Raw genomic sequence first — 21,597 nt, 5'->3', positions numbered from 1 at the left:
AATCATGGAGTTCAAAATTCTAAATATAAATGTTCTGTAAATCAAGTTCTAAATTGTGTTTTAGAATCTCCTTTGCCTGCATTAATTCTTTATCTTTCGCCTCCTCTTTTATCCAGTTCTGTTTGTAATTCTGTATTATACCAAAATTGTATTATAACATACAAAAAATTTAGAATGGTTATTTTCCTAGTGATTTGCTATGTCAGCATCTCTCTTATGGATTATTTTCCTGGTGTATATTTTCATCATCCTTTTAGTTTCAACCTTTCTGTGTCTTTATATTATAGATGTGTCTCTTTAAAGAACATATGCCAGGATTTTGTTTTTAATCTGGTTTTACAGTCTTTTTTAGAGTTTAGTCCACTCTATTATATGTGGCAATTCACCTATTCAGGTTTATATTCCTGTATCTGTCGCCTCAGCTTTTGCTTCTGTGTGTCTGTGTGTGTTGGTTGATTGAGGTTTTATTTATTCGTTTGGACTCTTCAGCTTTTTGCTTTTATTTACATTTCCTTTTACTCCCCTCCACTAATTTGGAAATTTTGCTCTTTATGTTTATCCTTTTAATAGTTAACCTAAACTTTTAATAGACATATTTAGCTTGACAGAGTCTGAAAAGAAGATTTCTATGCTTATTTCAACCAACATGAAATTCTTGGAATTATTTTCTCTTGGACTGTCCTTTTTATAATTTATAAGTTGTTTATATACAATATTTTAGTACTTTTTTAACATCACAAATTAGTCATTTTAACATTATTACTTGTTATTAATTAATGTATGTTAAGACTTGCCTACATATTTGCTGTTTACTTGCTCACAATATCATTCAGTATCTTTTTTTTTTTGTCTTTTTCTAGGGCTGCACCCGTGGCATATGGAAATTCCCAGGCTAGGGGTCTAATCGGAGCTGTAGCCACTGGCCTGCGCCAGAGCCACAACAACTCAGGATCTGAGCCGTGTCTGCAACTTACACCACAGCTCACGGCAACACTGGATCCTTAACCCACTGAGCGAGGCCAGGGATCGAACCCACCACCTCATGGTTCCCAGTTGGATTCATTAACCACTGAGCCACGACGGGAACTCCAGGGTATCATTTTTATTTTTCCTAAAGCACATCCTCCAGGTGCTCCTTTTTTTTTTTTTTTTTTTTTTTTTTTTGTCTTTTTTGTTGTTGTTGTTGTTGTTGCTATTTCTTTGGGCCGCTCCCGCGGCATATGGAGATTCCCAGGCTAGGGGTCGAATCGGAGCTGTAGCCACCGGCCTACGCCAGAGCCACAGCAACGCGGGATCCGAGCCGCGTCTGCGACCTACACCACAGCTCACGGCAACGCCGGATCGTTAACCCACTGAGCAAGGGCAGGGACCGAACCCGCAACCTCATGGTTCCTAGTCGGATTTGTTAACCACTGCGCCACGACGGGAACTCCCAGATGTTCCTTTAATGAGAGATTGTTGATAGTAAATTTTCAGTTTTTGTCCACCTGAAAATGCTTTTCTCTCCCATGTTATGAAAAGATAACTTTGATTGTTGTTACAGAGATCGCTAATTGCCCCCTCCAAATTCATTGCCACTGCTTCTTTTTAATAGTAGACTCCCCTGAGTTTTAGCCAAGTGCATGGCCATTCAGCTAGAGACTTGATTTCTTAACATCTATGCAAGTAAATATGACATTTGACTAAGTTCTGGCCAGTGAGAGAGAAGGTATATGCAATTATCCTGGATGTTGTTCTTGTTTGTTTGTTTGTTTGTTTTGTCTTTTTAGGGCCACACCTAAAAAGGTTCCCAGGCTAGGGGTCTAATTGGAGCTGCAGCCGCTGGCCTATGCCAGAGCCACAACAACTCAGGATCTGAGCCGTGTCTGCAACCTACACCCCGGCTCACGGCAATGCTGGATCCTTAACCCACTGAGCAAGACCAGGAATCCAACCCACAACCTCATGGTTCCTAGTCGGATTCATTAACCACGCAGCCACAACGGGAACTCACTGGATTTTGTTCTTAAATGAAAACCAGATGCCCTCCTTAATCATGTTCATCCTTCTCAACAGACTAGAAAGGGAACATACAGTAGTGAATTCACTTTGATAAGCAATGGCCTTGTGCACAGCAATAAGATGCAAGCCGCTGAGGTATCACACTGTCTTACATGGGAAAACTCCTCTGCTACACTGGATCAGCTCAGGGATTTGTTTGTTTGTTTGTTTGTTTGTTTGTCTTTGGCCACACCAGCAGCATGTGGAAATTCCCATGGCTAGGGATCGAACTTGTGCCACAGCAACAACCTAAGCCACTGCAGTGACAATGCCGATCCTTAACCTGCTGTGCCATGGGAGAACTCCAGGTCAGGTTTTAATAAAGAGAATAAGAAACCTCCTACCTTGCTTAAAATTTTAATATTGCTCTCAATTAAATCAGTCAGACAACTGTCCAAATTAATAAAGTGGGAGTATAGTTCTAGATTAACAGTTATTTTCTCTGAGTACTTTGTAGGTGTGGTTACACTGTTTTGTAACTTTCACTGTTGCCATAGATACTGCCAGTCAAGGAGCTCCGTCGTGGCTCAGTGGTTAATGAATCCAACTAGGAACCATGAGGTTGCAGGTTCGATCCCTGGCCTTGCTCAGTGGGTTAAGGATCCCGCATTGCCGTGAGCTGGGGTGTAGGTTGCAGCTGCGGCTTGGATCCCATGTGGCTGTGGCTCTGGCGTAGGCTGGCGGCTACAGCTCCGATTAGACCCCTAGCCTGGGAACCTCCATGTGCTGCGAGTGCAGCCTTAGAACAGACAAAAAAAGAAAAAGAAACTGTCAGTCGAAAAGCTATTCTTCTGTGTGAAATATTTTCTCCCTTGGTTTCTTTCAAGATTCCTTTGTCTTTAGTTACTTCAAGTTTCACTATTGTATGTTCTAGTGTGGATTTTTATGTTGTTTTTGTTTTGCTGTCTTGGAAAATTTGGAGATTCATGGATTTAAAAACTAGTGTTTCTCATTACATTTAGAGTTTTCTTAGTTATTATCTCTTTGAATATTGCCTCTCTGTTTTGCTGAGATTCCGACTAGATGTTCATGATAATTTCTAATTTTACTCTGTCTTCTTAACCTCTTATTTATTTTCTACTTGTGTCTCCAGGCTTTATTCTGTGTAGTGTCTTCAAGATTATTTTCTGGTGTACTCCATGTGTAGCCATGTTTAATATGCTATTTAACCTACCCGTTGTGTTTCTGACTTTGATTATTATATTTAGTATATTTAGAAGTTATGCACTTTCTGGTCATTTGTATAGTCTCTTCTTTTTTTGTAACACTTTCCAACTATTGTTTCTTTAAATATATCCAGTGTGGTTCACATTCTTTTTTTTTTTTTTTTTTTTTTTTTTTTTGCTTTTTAGGGCCACTTCCGTAGCAAATGGAGGTTCCCAGGCTAGTTGTCCAATTGGAGCTATAGCTGCCAGCCACAGCCACAGCCACAGCAACGCCAAATCGGAGCCGTGTCTGAGACCTACACCACAGCTCACAGTAACACCAGATCCTTAAATCACTGAGCAAGGCCAAGGATCAAACCTGCAACCTCATGGTTACTAGTCGAATTCGTTTCTGCTGTGCCACGACAGGAACTCCTGGTTCACATTCTTTATCTGATCCTTTCAATATCTGCAGTGTATGTGGTTCTGATTCTGCCCTTTGTTTTGTTGCTAATTTTACTCATGCTGTCTTATTTCCACAGGTATTTTGTGATTATTTTTGGTGTATATTTGATTTTGCATTGCTTGAAACTTTATTCCTGGGAATATTTTGAGCTCGTGTTTGAGCTGTATTTTTCCCAGAGAATATATGTCTGCTTCTGCTAAGCTCCTGGGTATATAGATATAGCACCTTAGAAGTTTGACTTTGGAGTTTTGTTTGACCTCCACGGCCCATAAATTCTGGTCCCTAGATTATATGAGAATCCGCTTCCGAGTAGTATTTCTTAGTGGAGATGTTTTCTATTCCTCCCTTAGCTAAAGCAGAAACAGCATCCTGATCCTCCGCTTGCTAGTGGGTCTCCTGTCTTTCAAGTTCCTCCGCTTTAAAGGATGTTTCATATTTTACTGTTCCCCCACCTGTCATAGGACCGAGTTCTCATTTTGCTGCCTTGTGTGGGCTACAGAATACATGCTTTGTTGCAAACTCCCCATCTCCCCCATTCTCCCCCAGGGCAGCCTCAGTGCACACGCCCACCACTCTGGTTTGCTCTTTCTTCTTCGTTCCTGGTACTTAAGGATTCAGTTCTTAATTAGCATAATGTTCATGTTACTTTAAACAACATTAATAAGCTTTTTCAGCTGGAGGGTTTTCAAGTTTTCTCATCTACAGTGCTGCTGGAATAAGTTATAAAATATTTACCTATGACCTACACATCAAACTCTGTAATGAGAAAAAAATTTTTTAAAAAGCTGCAGAGAAGTGAAAGAGAAGGGTTGAGCCTTGACTTGGAGAGAAAAACTAGGCAAAATAGGGGAAAAAAAAAAAAACTATTGACATTTTTCAAATATTTAAAGTATAATAGACTAAGAAATAGTATCACAGGAGTTTCCCAATAGCTTAACAGGTTAGGGATCTGGCATTGTCACTGCTGTGGCTCTGGTTACAGCTCTGGTGCAGGTTCAATCCCTGACCTGGGAACTTCCTCATGCTGTGGCCGTAGCCAATAAAAAGAAGGAAATCATATCCCAGACAATATGTAATAAACCTTGTCTGATGATTTAACATAGCTGTGATTATTTTCTCATTCATAATTTACACAGTGGTATTATGTGCCAATAAAACTCTACAAGAGCTGTAGGAAGGCATGGGTAAAAGAGCCATATTCCGTTTGCCTAAACTAACCCTTTCTTATTAAAAGGGTGGGAAATTTACATCCACAAGCATGTATGGAATTCTTGTCATCTGGTCCATGGTAAGGGTTAGGGATAAGGTGAAAAATAAGTTTGAAGTATAAAAAGGTTTCTGGATTTTAGGCATAGTACCTTGGGCATGAATATTTGTGATCCAAATAGCCACATTTGGACAAACCTTCAAAACCCTCAGTTACAAACCAATTTTTAAGATGAGCCATCAAATTTTTTTCTTTTTTTTTTTTTCCTTTTTAGGGCTGTACCTGCAGCATATGAAAGTTCTCAGGCCAGGAGTCGAACTGGAGCTGCAGCTGCTGGCCTACAACAGCCACAGCAATGCAAGATCTGAGCCACATCTGCGACCTACACCACAGCTCATGGCAACACCAGATCCTTAACCCACTGAGTGAAGCCAGGTATCGAACCCGCTTCCTCATGAATACTAGGTGGGCTTGTAACCTGCTGAGCCACAATGGGAACTCCAAGATGAACAAACAAAATTAAAGAGGTCTGTCAAAATGGGTATGTTAATTGGGTTGCATTGGGCTTGTTGCAAGAAACAGAAAATTTGACTAAAACAATAGTATAAACTATTGGGATATTTGGACATTCACTGTTTGCTCAACAAAAGACATAGAAGTAGATGGTCCTAAGGCAGATGTGGTTGTTTAACAGCATTAGCAAGGACCCAGGCTTGTTCCAGCTTCAAATTTGCTTTCCCCAGGCTTGTGGCTTCTTGATCAGATGGGCCCAAACCGGTTAACATTGCCTATTCCTGGTTGCAAAGGAACTGGAAAAGCAAATCTCTGTCTATTTAAGTAGGAAAAATAAAGTGGAGAAAGGAGTCAGGAAAGACTCTTTGACAGCCAAGCAACAGTGCCTACCACACTGGGGGAAAATATTTGCATCATCTATTACAGTTAAAGAAGTAGTATCCAAATATATGAAGAATTGCTGCACATTAAAGAGAAAAAGACTTGTCACCCTATAGCAAAGTGAGTGAGGTTTATAAATTGGTAGTTATATTGAGATAAAGTTCAAATGGACAAATGTTGTATGTAGAGATGCTCAATCACAGTACTTTTAAGGGAAATAAAAATTAGAATAGGGGTAAGGTGGTGTTTTTACCAATCAGGTTTATAAAAATGTAAGGCTTGACAATATCAAGTCAAATAGGGACCCTCTTAAACTTTTATCGGTTGAATCAACTGACACTTTTTTGGAGCACCGTTTGACAATATATCTGCCTATCTATTAAATTTTATTTAAAATTCTACGTGTTGATATCTTAAATATTAACATTTGTACCTAAATATTAAAGTTTATATTTAGGGGATGTATAAGGATGTTAACTGTATTTTTGTTTAGACAGCAAAAAATTATGGGGAAAACTCCCGCATTTTCAAAAACACAAGAATGTGTAAATAAATTATTAATCCAGGATCCTGAAGTAATATTTATATTAATATTTATTAATATTATTTAAATTATATTTAAATGTATTGTTCAATTAAATTAATTAATTATTAAATTAAATAATTTAAATTAAATAATGATACCATTATTTTAAATTTATTAATATTTACTAATATTAATAGTTAATAAATTATCAATCCTGAATTCAGGATTCAGACAACTATGCAACTAAGTTACATCCACACAGATCCATATGTTTTGTCATAGAAAAATCTCTAAAACATATTAAATTTAAAAACCCGATATATAAAAAGTAGGATATCGTAAATGCAATCTGTATACATCAACTTATACCCCACAAATATTATAGATGATATTTTCTATAGATACATGTCTACATACATAAAATGCCTTTTTATAATTGTATTTTTAAAGTCTGGAAGATAAGAAATCAGTGGAAATTGGGGAGGGAAGTGAATTTGACTTGTTAAAACAAACTGGAAGAAACCTTATAGACCACCTAAGCCAGCCTTTTTCCCAGTGATGCAGGTGTTTTGCTGATGGCACACAAAAGGATGTTCAGCAGTCAGGGACATTGCAGGAAATAAACTGGAATCGCATAGTGAGAAATCTATTCCATTTTCAATGATCTGTTCATCCTTCGGCTCAGGTGAAAAAAGTATTCTGTCTGGTGCCCATATAACCCTTCTGATACCTACACATGTCCCTTTTTAACCAAGAGCAAACCTGTTGCTCACAGATGTCACTAGGAACAAAATCTAGCTAAATTTACTAACCTCATTTATAGTATATTTTTAGGTTTACCTTACATTCCTAGTAAGTAATGTATTTTTCCATCTCTAGTACTATAGTATTTACTTTTTAAAATTTTAAATAATTTTCATTTTTTCCATTATATTTGGTCTACAGTATCCTGTCAATTTCTACTGTACAGCAAAGTGACCCAGTCACACACATATATGTATTCTTTTTCTCACATTATCCTCTATCACGTCCCATCGCAAGTGACTAGATATAGTTCCCTTTGCTGTACAGCAGGATCTCATTGCTTATCCACGACAAATGCAATGGTTTGCATCTATTAACCACAGACTCCCAGTCCATCCCATTCTCTCCCCCTCCCCTCTGGCAACCACAAGTTCTCCAAATCCATGAGTTTCTTTTCTGGGGAAAGGTTCATTTGTGCTGTAATATTTACTTTTAAAATACATTTATTTAAGTGAAATAGTGAGTCAATTAAAACATGAGGAGTGTATATGCATATGTGAATACACACATATACAAACAATGTTTGCTAAGATACATATACACGCATATAGACATATTTATTATGTATGTACATATATAAAGAAAATGTTATGAAATAATAGTGCAGGTGATGCATTACTGTGACAGAAATCTTGAGGGGAAATGCAAATAACTGAAGTTTCAGAAGCACTAATCGAATTAGCTTTTTGCGGTGTAAATAAAATTAAATTGTTCCCATTTTTATATGCTTTTTACAATTTACTTAAATAATTTAATCTTAAATCCAGGTATAGGAATACACAATTTGAGATTAACAGTCCATTTTTATTATTTGCCTCCATTAATAGTGGGAGTCTTACACACTCAAAAGATCCTGTAGGGTTTTTTTTTTTTTTTTTAATTTAAAGGGAGTTGGCATAGAAAGTTTGCTTAAACTATGAAATCATCAGCAGGGAGAGGTGAGTCTGGGGGACAGATTTCCAGTCAAGGATTGTGATGAACACGTACCATTACACAATGTGTTGGCTTTTATACAAAATAAGAGTTACATAATCCATATTACTGAGGAAAATTAATGAAACATGTTGCTTTCGGATTTGTCTGTGTGCTAATACTTAACATCTGTTTGCCAGGGTGGTCCAGGACTCCGAGGACCAAAGGGGCAACGAGGTGAACCCGGCCCAAAGGTAAGGTGCTATGACATCACTAACTAGAACATGATTTCAGAGTTAGGTAATATTTGCCCTTTGCAATCGAAAGTTCCTTGTACTTTTATGAATATTACGTCGAAGTCTTTTCCATTATTCTCACAAGCTTGTGAGTTTTCATCAAAAAATTACTTAGTCAAAAGAAAGGATTCTTGGGTCAGAAATAGAATGTCAGAACTGTTCCAAGTGAAGTAGTTCTTGCTTTTATACATTCTTCTTTTGCCATGTCTGCAACAAAGATGTATCATGGGACAGAGTTCCCCTCGTGGCTCAGTGGTTAACGAATCTGACTAGCACCCATGAGGATGCAGGTTTGATCCCTGGCCTCGCCCAGTGGGTTAAGGATCCATTGTTGCCATGAACTGTGGTATAGGTCACAGATGAGGCTCGCATCCTGGATCCTGCGTTGCTGTGGCTGTGGCATAGGCCGGCAGCTATAGCTCCCATTTGACCCCTAGCCTGGAAACCTCCATATGCTGAGGGTGAGACCCTAAAAAGCAAAAAAAAAAAAAAAAAGTATCATGGGGGAGTGCTGAATCAAAACTAGGTAACAGTCCTCCAGGTAATTTCTCAGGTTTAGACTCCTCCTTCTCCCTTCCCACCATGTGCCATCAAACACAGATAGCTCTATTTTCCATTCTCACTGCCCAGAGCCACCAAGTGTAGTAGTTCAGGTTGTGCACTGAACAAAGGCCCCAATTAAGAGGACCAAGTTGTTCCAATCCATGTCAAGGCACATGTTTTTCTGCTTTGCACAAAGACACCCCAAGGGATGGCCAGAGCCCAGCCGCTAATTGAGTTCAGGCTTCACTATCCTTTATCTGGCTTTTGGCAAATCTTCTAATTGGTCTCCTGGCTCCAGTGGCTTGATTTTTTGATTCACATCTTCCTCCAGATTTATTTCTTTAAAGCTATACTGGATCATAGCATATTCTTAAACCCTGCCGTCAAGTGCAATTATCTTGAGAATACAAATCACCCTCCTTAGCATAGCATTCAAGGCCCTTTATAACTTGACTCCCTGTCTCACTTCCACCATGTTGCTCCCCGTCGTCTCTCCATCCATCTTGCTTGACATACTGCTTCGATATGGTTACATGTTATATTTGCACAGTATTTATTCATGGAGAAGAGAACATTGCAACTTTTTTTTTTTTAGGAGAAAATTGGAAATAAGGGAAGCAAGGTAGGAGAGACTGGGGGGCGGGGGACAAAGAAGTAAATGAAAGAAGGCTGAAGATAATTAATCGGGTACCACCCAACCCAAAACTCAGACCATTGGATAGCTCCTTTTTTTTTGAGACTGTGACACATTTCTCAGGCAGAGACTGGCTGTATCGTACTTGACTCTATCTCTGATGTGCTACGAAAGAGGCCAGTGGTTTGAAGACACAATGAGACACCCCCGGGTCTTTCTTGGTTTCACCCAAGTGCAGTGCCCATGAGCGCCCGCAGATTCTGGCTCCCTCTTCCCAACCCCTTGAACACCGTGATCCCATCGTTTTCCTGCCTTTCTTGCTGGATGATGGTTCTGATCTTAAATTCGTATTAGATTCATAGGTGTTTGAGAACCTCAAGATTTACCCCTTTCCTCTCATAATCCATTCCCACAGGACCACTGCTGAGGTGGTTATTCCTGTACAATAATTTTGATGAATCACGGATGCAAGGAAAAATTCCTTTTGGACAAAGGATGCTCACATGGTCACCAACGTGGACAGTGTTTGGACAGATAAATTATAACTTCCATGTGGAAAGCCTCAATATATAATATTTTAAATTTTGTGGCTTCATATTTCAGTTGCAGCAAATAGATCATATGAATCGAGAAGCTCAAAGCAGCCCTATCTCTGGCCTCTCCTAGTTGTTTATGTCTCATGCTTTACAGAATAAAATGGAACCACCTACTTCCTGTCCTTCACCTCAATTCCTTGATAATGTGCAAATGAGGAGTTCCCGTGTCATAGCTCAGGGGTTAACGTACCCAACTAGTATCCATGAGGATGCAGGTGTGATCCCTGGCCTTTCCCAGTGGGTTAAGGATCCAGCATTGCCATGAGCTGTGGTGTAGGTCGCAGACGCTGCCTGGATCCCGCGTTTCTGTGGCTGTGGCGTAGGCTGGCAGCTACAGCTCTGATTCAACCCTTCGCCCTGGGAACCTCCATATGCCATGGGTGCAGCCCTAAAAAGACCAAAAGACAGAAAAAAATGTGCAAATGATATATTATTAAACTATTATAAGTAATAAGTAATATTTATAAATCACCTCCATGTCTCTTCCATCATATTAAAAACCTACCTACCTTTCTTTCCTCTTACACCATGTTTCTTATAAGAATAGTTTTCATTCATGCTTCTGCACCCATGCCTCCAAAATAGTTGTTCTGAGATTTGCATAAACTTTCATAGCAGCTTTATTCACAATAGCAAAAAACTGAAAATAGTTTGAACATCCATCATCAACAGGCGAATGAACAATTTTTTGTATATCCATGCAATGGAATATTCCTCAACAACCAAAAGGGTCTTACCACTGAAACGTGTAACAAAACGGATAAACCTCAAAAACACTCTTCTGCGAGTTCCCTGGTGGCCTAGAAGGTTAAGGATCCAGCATTGTCACCGCTGTGACTCAGGTCCCTGCTGTCTGCTGTGGCACAGGTTTGATCCTTAGCCTGGGAACTTCCGCATGCCACAGGCACAGCCAAAAAACAAACAAACAAATGAAACACTCTGCCAAGTGGTGAAATAAGCAAGCAAGAAAGGAGTACATAATTTCATTAACATACAAATCCAAGTCACTCTTAACACACATAATCTCCGTTCCCCTAGGAATCCAACAAAATGGCTCTCATTAAAGTCACCAGTCTTCCTTGTTGCCAAATCCATAGTCTGTAGTTTAGTTCTTATCTTGAGGTTTCTACAGCTTTTGGCATAACTGGATAGCTGTCTATTTGAAATTTCTTCCTCTTCGGGCCTTTCCTCTACCACCCCACCAGTCCATCCTCTTTCTCCTTCTGATTCTGTCTTCTCTATTTCAGATTCTTTCCCAGGCTTTTCTTTCTCTCCCTTCTACCTGGTTGTCATCTCATCTTTATCCATTTCCTCGTTCCCTCTATCAACACATCCCACAAACACATCTTCACCTCCTCCAAAATCCACTCCAGCTCAGAACGATCTTGACCCCTAAACAACTAGACATCCCCCCCCATCATTATCCTCACACACCTTGAACTCAACAGGTCTTTGGCTGCACCCGTCTTTCCCCTGCTTTACACCAATTGGCTTTTCTTCTGTGTTATTTATCCCCAGTAATGGATTCATCAATCTCACATTTAAAATGATTCCCAGGTGTTAGAAGTCTTGTAAAATCATAGCTTTTAGTGGAGTCACAGAATGAGAGCAGGGGAAGAAGACGAGGCTGAGGAGAAGTAGGTTTTTCAGGGTGTAAGACTGTAGAGGTGGTGTGGTTTTAGCCAAATGATGACCAATTCCAAACTATAAAGAATTGTTGCAAGTGAAAGGAATGTCTGATCCTGAGAAGAAAAGCAATCAGGTAATGTTGAGACGAAGGCAGGGGATTCGGCGGACATTGAAGAGGAGGCGTACGTGATGGCAGGTTTGTGATGAGGAAGAAATGAGAGGGGAGGTGCACCCTTCTCAATAAATGCAGAGCAGGGGCCCAGAGATAGAGCGTTCACAGTGGTGAAGGTGGAGAAAACGTCGTTTGGCTGGATGGTGTGAAGCTTCACAGACCAAGAGGGTGGTCTTTATCACGTCTATCTGTTGGATTTGTTATGGAGTGTGGGGGATCTGGTTACTCACACAGTTGGCACAGTGTTCGTATTTATGGAAGCAAAAATAAATAAATGAAGTTGCAGCAACTCCTGTGTGTTTACTCGTGCAGCTTACTCATGACACTTTGCCTGGAAGGTGAATCATCTGAGGCTCGGTGTCTTGTTATCCTATGAGTATTGTATGTCTTAGGAAAAATTATTTAATGAAATAAATTATAAATCCCCTAAGCAGAAATATCTGAGTAGCAGATACTTCTGAGCACCAGAGGGGTTAATGTGCCTCTGGGATGACTTTCCTCTCTTGCCTTCCAGGGACCAGATGGCCCTCGGGGTGAAACAGGCCCTCCAGGACATCAGGGTCCCCCTGGACCCCAAGGACCAAGTGGTCTGTCCATTCAAGGAATGCCTGTGAGTTGTGTGTAAACATTCCGATGGGTTTTATTGGTATCATGTCTCCATGAGTTGTATAGAATGAACTTTTGTCTTCTGTCGCCTTAAAAATGATCCTGAGCCTCTTCCAACCCCTAAAAATAAGAAATGAAAGTAATAACTGAGAGTTCATTCATTAGCCAGCTTTTTGTTCAATGAAGGGGGTCTTTTACAAACAGATATGTTTCTAGGGATTAGGTATATCCACAAATAATTTGTCTATAGGGAAGAAGGCGGGGTGGGGGGTTCTCTGTGGCACAGTGGGTTAAGGATCTGGTGTTGTCACTGCAGTGGCACAGGTCGTTGCTGTGGCACAGGTTCAGTCCCTGGCCTGGAAACGTCCACATGCTGCAGGCGCACCCAAAACTTTAAAAAAAGAAAGAAATCAGGGCTTGACATGTATGGCTCTTTTTGTCATTAGACTAAGTCCTTTGTGGGTGTGATAAAATCTAGAAAGGAACAATGTTATACAAATTTAAGTTATTCATTTTGCATTTGTCGTGATAATGGAAATAGATTCATGAATGCCATTTCCTTATGATCTTTATCTCAACAAGCATCAAAAGGTGGCACTCTGAGTATGAGTTTTAGACTATAGACAGTGTGCTCTTCAGACACAGCTGTATAGAGATAGTCTGTAGACAGCCATATTTCTTTGCATAAGCTGTTTGTACCGTTGAAGACAAATTTAATGCCACTCACTGATTTTCATTACTCTTACTAGAGGGATCTAGATTTAAGGAATAAAACCAATCTCTGTAGTAGGTATTTGAAGCATGATGCTTTTAAGCACATTTTTAGTGATCTTTCTATGCATAAGATGGTGTCTCCCTAGCTGAGAAGTCTTCCTTTCCGGTTATTTTCACCTCTAAAAAAGCATTAACATGACAGTTCATATAATTACTACTACTAAATATTTGTTGAAGTCTTGTTAGCTGTCAGGTATGATGTTTGCTCTTCCATTCTTAAAAAGTTCTAGCCCAAACAAAATAAATAAATAAATAAAGGTATTAGCTTTAAAATCTCAATTATAAATAATCTTAAAATATTTACAGTATGAGCTTCACCATATCCAGCTGTATATTCTGTGTTTAAACTATTCTGCTATATAAACATTCTGCTCTGTAGGAATGCTTACATAAGTGGTGCAGCATATGTGAGAAGTGAAATATGCTGCATTTGGATGCTAGTGTGAAAATAATGTTGAAAACATTAGGAGAGCCAGTGGAGAGAAAGAAAAGACTAAGGATTTACTTATGTGAACTTAACCCCTTTTGTCCTTTCGGATGTTCAGGGAATGCCAGGGGAAAAGGGAGAGAAAGGAGAGACCGGACTTCCTGGCCCACAGGTATTATTTCTATTTTTTGAGTCCATTGCTCTCAGCTCTAGAGCTTTGCCAAGAGAAAAGAAGCCCATAGCTTCTAAGGTCAGCTGTGACCTTGGCAATGAGTGATTTCTGTATTGAGGACCATTAGCCTGTATTTATTGACGTTAAGCCTTCTCTGAGGGTCCTACTGATGTCCCCTACTGTGAGCCCTGGTGGGGGACAGTTTTCCTTTCCTGTGAATGACTTCTGGGTTCTGAATTCTCACCTTTATGCTGTCGGGTTCGTTTGGAGAAATTGCTCTATGTCAGGGAAGCCGGGTGAGAGGGTAACCGATTTCCATGACTCTGACTCTTTCCTGTCTTTGCTCTCTCTAGGGCATCCCGGGAAGTGTTGGTTCCCCAGGACGTGATGGATCACCAGGCCAGAGGGTAAGATCTTGCCCAGGGTTGCTTGCTAGCTTAGCCCAGTAGATTTCTCACCAAGCTCCTCTTTGCTGCTGGTAACTTCTATGCAAGGAAGTCCAACCAGGTGTTTTCTTTCGTCTTTATTTTTCCTCCCGTCTCTCTACATGCTACTTATCCTGCATCTCTTTCCCATCACTGATGTCTTCTATGTTTGTTACTTCCCTTAAAATCTAGACACTTTCATCAAACCTTCCCCAATTAGCCACGCCTCTTTCTGGGTGTTCCCATAACCTGAATAGAGTTTGCACTGAATTGTGTGCATTGGTCTAACAGATGTTCCAATTGTTTCAAATTCTCAAGGCACCAACCTGAAGGAAATGAAGAATCAGATGAGTCAAAGTTTAATTATGATGACTATCTGAGTATTCTCCATTTATTTACTATATGTTAATTATCCATTCTTTGAACCTGTTCAAGCCAACAATAGTAAAAGAAAGTATAGGGATGGTTAGGAGAAGGATGAGTTAACATCTAGAGTTTGTTTAGTCAACATATATCTTCACTGAGCCAGGACTGAAGTTCTTGTCCTCAAAGAATTTATAGCTTATTGGGAGGAAATAGGACCAAATAGAAAGAAACTATAACATAGGCTATAGGAGTTCCTGTTGTCGCTCAGCAGAAATGAATATGACTAATATCCATGAGGACGCAGTTTCAATCTCTGGCCTCAATCAGTGGGTTAAAGATCTGGCCTTGCTGTGAGCTGTGGGGTAGGTCACAGACTCAGCTCGGATCCGGCCTTGGTGTGGCTGTGGTGTAAGCTAGCAGCTACAGCTCTGATTCAACCCCTAGCCTGGGAACCTCCGTATACTGTGGGTGCAGGCTTAAAAAGACAAAAAAAAAAAAATTGCTGTAATGGGAGTATTTACAAAGCCCTATGGGAGCACAAGGCCAGATTTAGAGGGTCAGGGAAAGCTTCCCAGAGGAGGCACCATATAGGCTGAGTCTCAGTGGAGAAATAGAAACTAGCCAGATACACGAGGAAAGGCAACCTGTTGCAAGTACAGAGAACGCCATATACAAAGGAGTGGAGCTGAAGAGAAGGTGGGGCATTTCCATTACTGCACATAGTTCGGTATGGCTGGAGATTAGCATACTGTGTGTGTGTGTGTGTGTGTGCACGCGTGTGTGCACGCGTGTGTGCTCACATGCACACGTGTGCAAACACCTCGGTGTGGAAAGACTGTCAAGAGATGAAGCTAGAGAGGCAGATCCAAATTCACTTAAATCATCTATTCCTTTTTCGGGCCAAGGGTTTTGAGCTTTAACAGGAAGGCAATAGGAAGTCACTCCATTTTCAGAAAGGACGAGAGGCTGGTCTTCCTCAAATGGTCAGATGTAGACACGTGGGCAGCTGCACAGACTGAATTATATTTGGTGGCCACCACTTAGATCCAATCCATTGAAGGACAACGTATTTGATGTCCATAGATATTTGGGGGACAACTAACCTACTAGATGAGTGAACGATTGGCTGGAAAACACACTTCTCTACTCAAACAAGGTCTGCCTTCAGCTCAGGGTAGCTGTGCAACTCAGGAATAAGGAAATCATTTTTTTCTATAGGAATGTAGGTGTGGGAAGTTAAATTCCTTCCACATTGGGGTTTGGGGGAGGATTTTTGGTTTTACATCAAACGTTCACTTATTTAAAATCTTGGTTTAGTCTCTATCCATCAAGTAGAATTATTCAGTCTGTAAGGCGTGTCCAGGTGAATATATCTAAAGGAAGCATTCTCTAACAGTTATATTTAAGTAGGTTTCTTGTACATATGGAAGGAGTGTCAAAGTATTTATATGTTTTGGCAAAGGGCTTAGGCTAAGATCCTGTGTGGTTACACACCTAGATTCTTTCGTGATTCCTGAAGCTCTGAAAACAGCAATTTTAAAGATTTGGTTCAGTGAATTTACTTGATTTATTGATGCATAGAGTCCAGTCTTGGCAAAGAACTCCCTGATCAAACATATTGGGTTATTGTCTAGATCGTCTGTGTTTGGAATTCTTTTAAAGCTGATATACCAACACAGACTTTTTGGAAATATTTTCCCATTGTTCCAAACATGTTTTCTTCCATAGGATAAGCAGTCTCAGAGCTGTTATAACATGTTAAGATATCTGTTCATGGATTTTATTTTATTTTATTTTATTTTTTAGATTTTAGGGCCATTACCTGCAGCATATGGAGGTTCCCAGGTTAGGGATCGAATCCAAACTGTAACTGCTGGATTCCAGATCAGACCCATGTCTGCAGCCTACACCACAGCTCACGATGGATCCTTAGCCCACTGAGCGAGGCTAGGGATGGAACCTGCATCCTCATGGATACTAGTTGGGTTCATTATCACTGAGCCACAATGGGAACTCCTGTTCATGGATTTTATTTCCCTCTCATCTTCATTCTGGGGGTAAAACTTTCAAGTGTCTTTAATTCCTACTGTGAAAAATCCTTGGATGGGAATGGAGTTACTTTTTAAACTTAGTTTCCAGAAGACACTCGTTTTTTATGGGGCCATGTTAAAACAAACAAACAAAAAATCTTGTGACAGTTGTTTTAGAAAAGGCATTTGAGGGCAATACTATTCTGGCGTACAACTCTAAGGGGCACCATTAACACAAAATAAAATATAGTGGTGCCCCCTGGAATTGTGTAACACGGTTGCCCTACTTGAGGGAGGGACTGCATATATGTTTTTTCAGTATCTTAATACCTTATTTAGTAAGATATTTAGCACATATTTTTTTTCTTTTTTTTTTATTTTATTTTCCCATTGTACAGCAAGGGGGTCAGGTTATCCTTAGATGTATACATTGCAATTACAGTTTTTTTAATTGAGTACCTACTATGTGCCATGTACTCTGCTCAGCCTAGAAAGAGTTGTCCACTACTACCTCCAGAAGGGGAAGGATCCAGAGGAGGAGAGACTTTCAATGGCTAAAGGAGGCAGTTTGTACACCATGAAGGATGAAGTGGAGTCAAGAGCATGACTCTTCCCTGGGGCCAGGAAAACCAATGAGCCTTCATCAGAGACAGTCAAGAAGAGAGGGAAGATGGGGAAAATAGTTATTTAGTTGGCTCTGATCTGTTTAGTCAAGTATCTAGAGGCTTAATGAAAGCAAAAGGTCTGAAACAATGAGGTAATTACTTAGCAGGACTGTAGAGTTGTTGGCCCAGGACCAGCTTCATAGTGCTCGCAGCAGTTCTAAGACATGGAGTGCCTTTGATGGGGCCAGGTCTCTCTGGTTAGGAAGGGGTGGTGGGGTTTGCTGGAAGAGTACTAAGGACAAACAGATAAGGTTTTTCCTGCTCTGCCTTAGGCCGTCATCAAAGGCCAAGTTGCGTTCAGAAAGAAAATGATGACGATGATGATGACCATGACAATGACAACCACGGCACAGAACAGACTAAGAACAAACATACTGGTAGATGAGACTTCCTGCTGCAGTGCCTAAGAAGCCACTTCCAGAAAACTGTCCAGTTAGGCTTAGCTGTCTAGGGCATCGGGAAGACAGAGTGATTTTGTCTTTTCTTTACTCCAAGCACTTAACGTTGCTGTGCCTCATTTCCATTCAGGGCAAAGAAGCAGGAAGCTGGGATAAATATGGGTGACAATGTCCAATCAGGGCTTCTAGCTCCTTGGGGAGTGGCAGGGAGTGGGAGTGAAGGGTGCTCTAGGAGTCATGGGCTATTCTTTCTTTTTAGTCTTGTCTTTTCTTGGGACAGCTAAGAACGCACAGCCCAAGGCTCAGATCATCGCTGTGACTATTAGCTTCGGGAAGGGTTAGCATCTCTCACCTGGAACCAGTGCCAATGTGACCCCTCTCTAGCCTGCAATGAGGGAGAGTTTAGCAGAGAATAAAAGGAAGATTAAACATCTCCTCTTTAAACAGGAAACATGTTTTCTAATGTTTCTAGCTTATCCTGGCTTCTCTCAAGGGGAATCTTTGACTTGTAGAGGCGGCTCAAACCCCTGGGCCTCAGGCCATAAGCAAGTCCAGCCAACGTTGGACTTCTTCATTGAACCAGTCTCAGCTTCTTGCTGGGAAGCCAGCAGAGCACAAGGCAGGACCACAGCATATAAAGCAACAGTTCAAATGCAGGTTTAACAGTTGAATGCATTCAGGCATCATTCAGCTTTCCTTCTGACAGCCAACCTCATCTCATCTCTCTTTTCTGCTGTCAATTTTCCCATCTCCCTTTTGCCCTCTTCCTCCTCTTTTCTTAGTGACCCCCCTCCCCCCGGCCAAAGTCCACCCTGTGACCTTTGGGCTCCTCTGATGTAGAGTAGATCTCTCATCCCCACCCAAGACATCCCTGTGGTCCTTCAAGAAACCAGAAAGGACAGGCAAGACATGGATGATAACATATAAGAAGAGAAAGAAAGAACTGAAAAAGAAAGAAAGGAAAAACCACCTCTTTGCTAGTTCTGAGGCTCATTTAGATCCAAGACCACCAGCTTTCTGTCAAGCACTCCAAATGGAAGCTTTAAAAATTATTTTAATTTTCCAATTCTTAGTATGGTTTTATAAAAATTCAGAGAGACAAGAAATAAAAATGACAAGGAGATATATATTTTATGGCACCTGGAAGATAGCCATTCCTCCCTTGTACCAAGGGTATTCTTTTTAAAATTCCAAGTAAACTGAATTTGGAATGCTTCCTTTCCCCCAAGTTACTGCTCCCTGTAACTCTCGCCTTCATGCCATAACCACGGCCTTCCTTTTTCGTTTATAAAAGAGGAAATACCATTTAAGAAATTCTGGATTAATTCTGCTGAACTTGTGTGGTTATGATAAGCAGGATGGCTCAGTGGTGAATATCATAGCTTTGGTCAGTTAGCCAGACCTCAGCTTGAACCCTAACCATGTGACACTGAGCCAGTTACTGACAAGTGCCAAGCCTCACTTTCCTCATCTGTGAAGTGGAAAAAATAATATTCATCTCCATAGAGCTAGAGTGGGAATTAATTCATGTAAAGAATTTCTATATAAAAATTTAATTTTGGCCAACATGCGTATTGACTGTTTTCAGTGTAAACCTAACGAGTCAGGATAGTACAATATTTCACAATGCCTGTCTTTGGTATCATTAAGCCACCTTAGAAGGTTTTAGAGAATTGTGAAAAAAAGTCTAAAGAAAAAGCCAGTGGCCTGCTGTTGTTTAATTTTCTTGGAGTCCGTGGCAAAAGGACATTTGGAACAGGTTTCCTTTTTCTGTGGGTTTGGTGTGCACAAAGACCATATTTGTAATGAATGTCCCACTTCATCAAAGTGAGTTGGACTTAAAATACTTGAGAAATTGAACTTGAGTCAACGATCTGGATTTAATTCCTATCATAAATGTCAAGCAGTGGTGAGAGATTCATCTCAGGCATATTTTGTTAAATACTAAGATTCATGATAATGATCCCCTGGGGTATCCTCCTCCTTCAGAAGAGGAAATGTGAAAAACCATCACAAAGCTAGTGGAGAGAATGATTTGATTTGATTTTTTTTTTGGTGTGAGTCTAGACAGGTCTTTATAAAACCCCAGGAAAACCTTCTCACAGTCAACCACAGTAATGAGAGTATATGCACTCGAGACCTGTCCAATTATTTTAGTAGAAAGAGCCACAGCCACTCTCATTGATTATGGATTAAGTGCAGTGCTTTGCAAATGATATGGTCTCCAATCGTCAGAATAACCACTAATGCTAGGCACTGTTACCGCATTATGCAGACCAAGAATCTGAAGCTCTGAAAGCCGAAGTAACTCAAACAACACCACCCAGCTAGTGAGTGTTGGAGCCAGGATTATAATCCATCTCTCAGGTTCCAACATTGCCCTCTTTCTTTCCACAAAATTTTATTAAAGGTTAAAGTGGGATTTTGTAAAAGTAAGCAACTCTTCCAAAAACGATATTCATGAGCAGAAACTCCACTACTGAAGAGTTCTCATCCAAAAGGTCCTCGATTTTGCAGTAGAAACAGAAGCTGATAGTTGACACATAAGACTATGTTTCTTTGATTACTTTTTACCTTTACTTGGATAGTAGCCCATCTGAGTTGAGCCGTTACTTAGGTAACCAGCTTCCTGTGGTTACTGGCTTTAAAGATACTTCTGTGGGGGCACAGGGTACAAGTGATATTGGTCTAACACTGTCCTTCAGGCTCAGACCAGATATTTTTATATTTGTAAACCAGCAGTTCCACAACCTAAGTGATCAAGTTATTATTCAGTGTTTTGCTTTGTTTTTTAAATACACAGATTCCTGGGTTTCACCCTCAGAGATTCAGATACAAAAGGTCTTGGGTATAACTTAGGAATGTCTAGCTTTAAAAAGCTTAATGATTCTAATAATCAACTATGTTTTGGAATCACCGGGTGATTGAATATATGTGAAGCTCTTTATATGTCAGAGTAATTTCTTGGGTAGAACGTTGCTATTGTTTTCACTCACTGAAGTCACCATTGCAGGTTATTAAAACATGTTTATATCTCTCTATATACACATTTAAATTATACATGTAATATGTATATAAACTTTTACACTTAAAAATGGCTTATTGTGAGCACATGTAAAAATATACATTGGAGTTCCTGTTGTGGCTCAGTGGGTTAGGAAACCGACACAGTATCCATGAGGACTCAGGTTCAGTTCCTGGCATCGCTCAGTGGGTTAAGGATCCAGTGTTGCTGCAAACTGCATCATAAGTCACAGGCGCATCTCAGTTCCAGTTGCACCCTGAGCCTGGGAACTCTCATATACTGCAGGCATAGCCCTAAAAAGAAAAAAAGAATGCACATATATGTTTATACACACACACGCACACACACACACACACACACATACATACATACATACATACATACATACATACATATGGTGTGTGTGTGACTGAAAATTCCCCAGTGTGACTCAACATGGTATCACACATAAGGACTAATCTTGGATCTCTGACCTGGGCCAGTGTTTACAGAGTCTGTGGCTATTTGTTGCTTGGCCTCGTAATCTGGTGGTTTGTCTAAATCCTTTGCTGCAAGTAGCAGCCTTATTTCTTGTGGCTGATAGCCATGTTGCTCTCCAAGTTGAAATTGTGCAGCAGGAGTTTCAAGTGTTTCTTTATTCTTCATTGCTTGAATTTGTTCCCTTTCAAAAACTCATCAGATGCCAGCTTCTTACAGATGTCCCTTTACCTGAGAGTGTACTGTTGGTCAAAGGGTTTACCAATTGGCAGGTTCTAGAATCTTATGGTTAGTGTCTGTGGTCCACTGTTGCAGGCTTCAAAGAAGGCCCGGATGATGATTTTTGTAACTGAGTCACTGGCTCTGAG

The 21,597-nt window shown here is 40.3% G+C and overlaps 1 protein-coding gene across 4 annotated transcripts in view; it reads left to right on the top strand.

Annotated features, from left to right (window-relative positions):
- COL14A1 (collagen type XIV alpha 1 chain) overlaps positions 1–21,597 on the top strand; it is a 237,272-nt gene that overhangs the window by 162,871 nt on the left and 52,804 nt on the right. For all 4 annotated transcript variants that reach the window (NM_001445065.1, XM_005662880.4, XM_021090550.2 and 1 more), the window contains 4 exon segments: positions 8,195–8,248; positions 12,379–12,474; positions 13,790–13,843; positions 14,197–14,250. In NM_001445065.1, coding sequence (NP_001431994.1) covers positions 8,195–8,248; positions 12,379–12,474; positions 13,790–13,843; positions 14,197–14,250 — 258 coding nt within the window.

Source organism: Sus scrofa, chromosome 4 (assembly GCF_054392235.1).
Source record: "Sus scrofa isolate SSC_HxYL_T2T_F1_AM1 chromosome 4, Sscrofa_HxYL_maternal_Yorkshire_Landrace_v2.0, whole genome shotgun sequence".
Classification (NCBI taxonomy): domain Eukaryota; kingdom Metazoa; phylum Chordata; class Mammalia; order Artiodactyla; family Suidae; genus Sus; species Sus scrofa.
Note: the sequence above shows the minus strand (reverse complement) of the source record. Positions and strands in the feature narration are given on the sequence as shown.